Below are 7,964 nucleotides of genomic sequence, written 5' to 3' on the forward strand. Positions count from 1 at the left end.
ATATATCTTCTTTTGTTCCGCAGTTTATTAATATCCTGTTTTTAATACATTTCAGGCATATCATTTTTTTCCACACAGAGGCAACCTCTCGGAACAGCATTCCATAAAACATACGATGAAATTTTCGTTGGCCTACTACCTTTATTATTGATGAATTAAAGAATAATAAAGAAAGGTTTAAAAGATGAAAAAATATACCCGATGGCAGTAGAAGATTTGAACACCATTTGCCCAGTGCTCAACTTTTTTTCCCCATTCACAAATCAAAACAGAGTTACTTCCCTTGGAGCATTCCTCGTCCATGGTTTCGCAGTGGTAATGTAACGAACGCTCGGAAGCTGTTCCCGTTTCAGCTGATGTAAGTATGCCCTGGCGATTTTTTAAGCAACTATGCAGTTGTAATTCATGTAACACAATCTGTGACCCCCAAACATGTTCGAGTGAACCGCTATGCCTCCCTGCAGCGTTGCTGGTGAATTCATACTTTGAGACTGGATAGTTAACGAAAGCGCTCATAAAATCTTCCGATTTCAATCTGCGACTTTACGAAATATGCGCATTTAGTCTATTACGCATCTGAAAGTGTGATCCTATCATATATGCCCATGCCCCTTAATAGGCAAGGGATCAGTCCCCATGTTCAGTGAAGCATAAATCAATTAAAGCTCTCACCCGCAATCCCCTAACACGCGATTGAAACCTTGTATCCGTTCTTTATCGGGTGAAAAATGATGATTAACGCTTTTCTTTTTTAACTGAAACGCAAATCCCCTGGAAAGTTGATTTTGAACTGGACTTCACTCATTGTACATTTAGCCCGTATAGTGAGTCGAATACTGAGGAAGTGTATTAAGATTCATGCACGCACGCACGCACGCACGCACGCACACATGCATACAGAAAAAGTGATGGGGATAGGTGTGATAACGGAGATCAGACTGTGTTAACAAAATGACAACCACGACGTCCAGCTGCAGGTGAGGTGATGTGAAATGGGGTTAACGTCGCGGCCAAGATTATTGTACTTATATAGCGACGTGCATGTACGTGTGTGTGTTTGTGTGGCTGCTTGTACTAGTCCGGACTGATGCCGATTTATAGTGCTAGCTCACTGAGATACCATACCGCAGTTTAACATGAATACCCCACTCAGACACAGTATACTGACTCCGAGCCGACCAGTCCTTGTTTTATCCCCTAAATGCCGAGCGCCAGACAGGGTAACAACAAGTACCATCTTTTAACGTCTTTTGGTCCAGCTGCAGGTAGGCTAGTAGTTGAAGACAAAGGCTCCGTGTGTAAAAAAACATTGGTTCGAATCCCATTTGTGTTGTTGTCATTAAGAGATAAATATGTTTATAAATTTTGAATTTTTTCTCCGGACAAATAAAATGTCCAAGAATATTCTTCTTCCATCAGACTGTTTAAAACAAAGAAATTGTCTGCCACAAGACTTACATTGTTGCATGGCGTTTTTCCTTAAAAATATTCAGACGCATAAATTTAATTATGGTTTTGCAGCTGCAACTGAAAAAATTATCTTATCTCCATACAACATCTCAGGCATATCCTCCTGCGTCTGCAGAAAAAAAACTGTACATGATGATAATTATTTTGTGTGTGTATTTTCCAGATTCCAAGTATGAGTTCCGACGAGGAGGTGTTGCATCCCCCTCGGAATTTCCTCCCCCTCCGATCCATGATAAAGAGGGGAGAAGAAGAAGAGGCGTATAAATATATGACGGACAACAATTTGACAGCGGACTCTTTTGCGAGGAGGGTGAAATCCGGCGAGCGGAATGATATATTTTGTCCAGTTTGCATAGCCGCTCAGTCAGGACATCTAAGCATAATGAAAACTTTAATTTCAATGGGATTTTCCTATCAGAGTGCAAGTCCAAGTGATCTTGTGTTACATATGGCTCCTGTTCACTTGGCCTCATACGGCGGCCATCTTGCTGTGGTGAAATCCCTCATAGAAGAGCATGGCATCGACGTCAACACTCGCGATGGGTACGACAACACCCCGATCTACTGGGCTATCAATACCCTGGACGCTAACCTTGACCTTGTCACGTATCTCATAACAGCTGGAGCACCTGTAAATATGAAAAATGAAATTGATAAATCATCCTTGCTCCACACGAGCGTGAAGTATGGCAATGCGGATGTGTGTACGTATCTGTTAGCGCAGGGAGCTGACGTAACAGCACGTGATCATAACGGGTGCACGCCTCTACACATTGCCTCGGTGTGGGGTGACGAGAGTTCAGCACGTGCATTGCTTGACGCAGGAGCTGATGTGCACGCGCGTAACAGGTCTCGCGAGACCCCGATTCTTGTGGCGGCGAAACACGGGATTTGGCCGCTGATGAAAATGTTGTATTCGCGCGGGGCCGACCCCGATGATAACGACAACACAGGGAACACGGTTCTCCATTATGCAGTTTCCAAACAGTCATACGAAACAGTTTACTACCTGACTGTACTTCTAAATGTTGAGTTGAACACGACAAGCTTGAAAAACGCAACACCATTTTGGTCTGCTGTTTCGTCATGTAATTTGGACATCGCCAGATTGTTAGTGGACTCTGGTTTTAAGCCAAGTCTGCCCGTTGGTGAGGACGGTCGCATTGTGTTTTCCTTTGCCCACATGGACAATGACAGCAATGAGTTGTTGGTGTCGTACGTAAAGGAGGTTGCCACAACACCCCGGTCGCTGCAGGATCTGTGTACATTCAGAGTGAGGAGGGCCCTAGGGCCTCAACTGAGCACAGCAGTTACGTCCCTTCCCCTACCTGGGATTGTTAGAGACGTTGTCAGATTGTGTCGTATCCCCGACACTGTGTGAACCATATCCCCAACACTGTGTGAACCATATCCCCGACACTGTGTGAACCGTATCCCCAACACTGTGTGAACCGTATCCCCGACACTGTGTGAACCATATCCCCAACACTGTGTGAACCATATCCCCGACACTGTGTGAACCATATCCCCGACACTGTGTGAACCATATCCCCAACACTGTGTGAACCGTATCCCCGACACTGTGTGAACCGTATCCCCAACACTGTGTGAACTATATCCCCAACACTGTGTGAACCATATCCCCAACACTGTGTGAACCATATCCCCGACACTGTGTGAACCGTATCCCCAACACTGTGTGAACCATATCCCCGACACTGTGTGAACCATATCCCCGACACTGTGTGAACCATATCCCCGACACTGTGTGAACCATATCCCCGACACTGTGTGAGCCGTATCCCCGACACTGTGTGAACCGTATCCCCGACACTGTGTGAACTATATCCCCGACACTGTGTGAACCGTATCCCCAACACTGTGTGAACTATATCCCCGACACTGTGTGAACCATATCCCCGACACTGTGTGAACTATATCCCCGACACTGTGTGAACCGTATCCCCGACACTGTGTGAACTATATCCCCGACACTGTGTGAACCATATCCCCAACACTGTGTGAACCGTATCCCCGACACTGTGTGAACCATATCCCCAACACTGTGTGAACCATATCCCCGACACTGTGTGAACCATATCCCCAACACTGTGTGAACCATATCCCCAACACTGTGTGAACCATATCCCCGACACTGTGTGAACCATATCCCCGACACTGTGTGAACCATATCCCCGACACTGTGTGAACCATATCCCCGACACTGTGTGAACCATATCCCCGACACTGTGTGAACCATATCCCCGACACTGTGTGAACCATATCCCCGACACTGTGTGAACCATATCCCCAACACTGTGTGAACCGTATCCCCAACACTGTGTGAACCATATCCCCGACACTGTGTGAACCATATCCCCGACACTGTGTGAACCATATCCCCAACACTGTGTGAACCGTATCCCCAACACTGTGTGAACCATATCCCCGACACTGTGTGAACCATATCCCCGCCACTGTGTGAACCATATCCCCGACACTGTGTGAACCGTATCCCCAACACTGTGTGAACCATATCCCCAACACTGTGTGAACCATATCCCCAACACTGTGTGAACCGTATCCCCAACACTGTGTGAGCCGTATCCCCGACACTGTGTGAACCATATCCCCGACACTGTGTGAACCATATCCCCGACACTGTGTGAACCATATCCCCGACACTGTGTGAACCATATCCCCGACACTGTGTGAACCATATCCCCGCCACTGTGTGAACCATATCCCCGACACTGTGTGAACCATATCCCCGACACTGTGTGAACCATATCCCCGACACTGTGTGAACCATATCCCCGACACTGTGTGAACCATATCCCCAACACTGTGTGAACCGTATCCCCGCCACAGTGTGAACCGTATCCCCGACACTGTGTGAACCATATCCCCAACACTGTGTGAACCATATCCCCAACACTGTGTGAACCATATCCCCGACACTGTGTGAACCATATCCCCGACACTGTGTGAACCATATCCCCGCCACAGTGTGAGCCGTATCCCCGCCACTGTGTGAACCATATCCCCGCCACTGTGTGAACCATATCCCCGCCACTGTGTGAACCATATCCCCGACACTGTGTGAACCATATCCCCGACACTGTGTGAACCATATCCCCGCCACTGTGTGAACCGTATCCCCGCCACTGTGTGAACCATATCCCCGACACTGTGTGAACCATATCCCCGCCACTGTGTGAACCATATCCCCGACACTGTGTGAACCATATCCCCGCCACTGTGTGAACCATATCCCCGCCACTGTGTGAACCGTATCCCCGCCACTGTGTGAACCATATCCCCGACACTGTGTGAACCGTATCCCCGCCACTGTGTGAACCATATCCCCGACACTGTGTGAACCATATCCCCGCCACTGTGTGAACCATATCCCCGCCACTGTGTGAACCATATCCCCGCCACTGTGTGAACCGTATCCCCGCCACTGTGTGAACCGTATCCCCGACACTGTGTGAACCATATCCCCGACACTGTGTGAACCATATCCCCGCCACTGTGTGAACCGTATCCCCGCCACTGTGTGAACCGTATCCCCGACACTGTGTGAACCGTATCCCCGCCACAGTGTGAACTATATCCCCAACACTGTGTGAACCATATCCCCGACACTGTGTGAACCATATCCCCGCCACTGTGTGAACCGTATCCCCGCCACTGTGTGAACCGTATCCCCGACACTGTGTGAACCATATCCCCGACACTGTGTGAACCATATCCCCGCCACTGTGTGAACCGTATCCCCGCCACTGTGTGAACCGTATCCCCGACACTGTGTGAACCGTATCCCCGCCACAGTGTGAACTATATCCCCAACACTGTGTGAACCGTATCCCCGCCACAGTGTGAACCATATCCCCAACACTGTGTGAACCATATCCCCGACACTGTGTGAACCATATCCCCGCCACTGTGTGAACCATATCCCCGCCACAGTGTGAACCGTATCCCCGACACTGTGTGAACCGTATCCCCAACACTGTGTGAGCCATATCCCCGACACTGTGTGAACCGTATCCCCGCCACTGTGTGAACCATATCCCCGACACTGTGTGAACCATATCCCCAACACTGTGTGAACCGTATCCCCGACACTGTGTGAACCGTATCCCCGACACTGTGTGAACCATATCCCCGCCACTGTGTGAACCATATCCCCGACACTGTGTGAACCGTATCCCCGACACTGTGTGAACCATATCCCCGACACTGTGTGAACCGTATCCCCGCCACAGTGTGAGCCGTATCCCCGACACTGTGTGAACCATATCCCCGCCACTGTGTGAACCATATCCCCAACACTGTGTGAACCATATCCCCGCCACTGTGTGAACCATATCCCCAACACTGTGTGAACCATATCCCCGCCACTGTGTGAACCATATCCCCAACACTGTGTGAACCATATCCCCGCCACTGTGTGAACCATATCCCCAACACTGTGTGAACCATATCCCCAACACTGTGTGAACCATATCCCCAACACTGTGTGAACCATATCCCCGCCACTGTGTGAACCATATCCCCAACACTGTGTGAACCATATCCCCAACACTGTGTGAACCATATCCCCAACACTGTGTGAACCATATCCCCAACACTGTGTGAACCATATCCCCAACACTGTGTGAACCATATCCCCAACACTGTGTGAGCCATATCCCCGACACTGTGTGAGCCATATCCCCGACACTGTGTGAGCCATATCCCCGACAACATCTGAGCCATATCCCCGACACTGTGTGAACCATATCCCCAACACTGTGTGAACCGTATCCCCGACACAGTGTGAACCATATCCCCGACACTGTGTGAGCCATATCCCCGACAACATCTGAGCCATATCCCCGACACTGTGTGAACCATATCCCCAACACTGTGTGAACCGTATCCCCGACACTGTGTGAACCATATCCCCAACACTGTGTGAACCATATCCCCAACACTGTGTGAACCATATCCCCAACACTGTGTGAACTATATCCCCGCCACTGTGTGAACCATATCCCCGACACTGTGTGAACCATATCCCCGACACTGTGTGAACCATATCCCCGCCACAGTGTGAGCCGTATCCCCGCCACAGTGTGAACCATATCCCCAACACTGTGTGAACTATATCCCCGACACTGTGTGAACCATATCCCCAACACTGTGTGAACCGTATCCCCGCCACAGTGTGAGCCGTATCCCCGACACTGTGTGAACTGTATCCCCGCCACAGTGTGAACCATATCCCCAACACTGTGTGAACCGTGTCCCCGCCACAGTGTGAGCCGTATCCCCGCCACTGTGTGAACCATATCCCCGACAGTATCTGAACCATATCCCCAACACTGTGTGAACCATATCCCCAACACTGTGTGAACCATATCCCCAACACTGTGTGAACCATATCCCCAACACTGTGTGAACCGTGTCCCCGCCACAGTGTGAGCCGTATCCCCGACACTGTGTGAACCGTATCCCCAACACTGTGTGAACCATATCCCCAACACTGTGTGAACCGTATCCCCGCCACAGTGTGAGCCGTATCCCCGACACTGTGTGAACCGTATCCCCGCCACAGTGTGAGCCGTATCCCCGACACTGTGTGAACTATATCCCCGACAGTATCTGAGCCATATCCCCGACACTGTGTGCACCGTATCCCCGCCACAGTGTGAGCCATATCCCCGACACTGTGTGAACCATATCCTCGACAGTATCTGAGCCATATCCCCGCCACTGTGTGAGCCGTATCCCCGACACTGTGTGAGCCGTATCCACGACAGTATCTGAGCCATATCCCCGACACTGTGTGAGCCATATCCCCGCCACTGTGTGAGCCGTATCCCCGACACTGTGTGAGCCGTATCCACGACAGTATCTGAGCCATATCCCCGACACTGTGTGAACCGTATCCACAACAGTATCTGAGCCATTTCCCCGACAGTGTGTGAGCCACATCCCCGACAGTGTGTGAGCCATATCCCCGCCACTGTGTGAGCCATATCCCCGCCACTATGTGAGCCATATCCCCGACAGTGTGTGAGCCATATCCCCGACAGTGTGTGAGCCATATCCCCGACAGTGTGTGAGCCATATCCCCGACAGTATGTGAACCATATCCCCGACAGTGTGTGAGCCATATCCCCGACAGTGTGTGAGCCATATTCCCGACAGTGTGTGAGCCATATCCCCGACAGTGTGTGAGCCATATCCCCGACAGTGTGTGAGCCATATCCCCGCCACTGTGTGAGCCATATCCCCGCCACTATGTGAGCCATATCCCCGCCACTGTGTGAGCCATATCCCCGACAGTGTGTGAGCCATATTCCCGACAGTGTGTGAGCCATATCCCCGCCAGTGTGTGAGCCATATCCCCGACAGTGTGTGAGCCATATCCCCGCCACTATGTGAGCCATATCCCCGCCACTATGTGAGCCTTATCCCCGACAGTGTGTGAGCCATAT

General features: G+C 50.4%; 1 protein-coding gene across 1 annotated transcript; it reads left to right on the forward strand.

The window, feature by feature from the left end:
- Window positions 1–293: 293 nt before the first annotated feature.
- Window positions 294–7,437, forward strand: LOC124132982 (putative ankyrin repeat protein RF_0381). Its single transcript, XM_046497168.2, has 2 exons — window positions 294–358; window positions 1,634–7,437. Exon 2 carries the CDS (start codon window positions 1,643–1,645, stop codon window positions 2,849–2,851), a length of 1,209 nt encoding a protein of 402 aa, XP_046353124.2. The 5' UTR covers window positions 294–358; window positions 1,634–1,642; the 3' UTR covers window positions 2,852–7,437.
- Window positions 7,438–7,964: the final 527 nt, after the last annotated feature.

The sequence above is a fragment of the Haliotis rufescens genome, unplaced genomic scaffold (assembly GCF_023055435.1).
Source record: "Haliotis rufescens isolate VD_foot unplaced genomic scaffold, xgHalRufe1.0.p SCAF_18, whole genome shotgun sequence".
Taxonomy (NCBI): Eukaryota; Metazoa; Mollusca; class Gastropoda; order Lepetellida; family Haliotidae; genus Haliotis; species Haliotis rufescens.

Coding starts and splice junctions, on each gene's coding strand:
- LOC124132982 (XM_046497168.2), top strand. CDS start 1,643: ATGAGTTCCGACGAGGAGGTGTTGCATCCCCCTCGGAATTTCCTCCCC.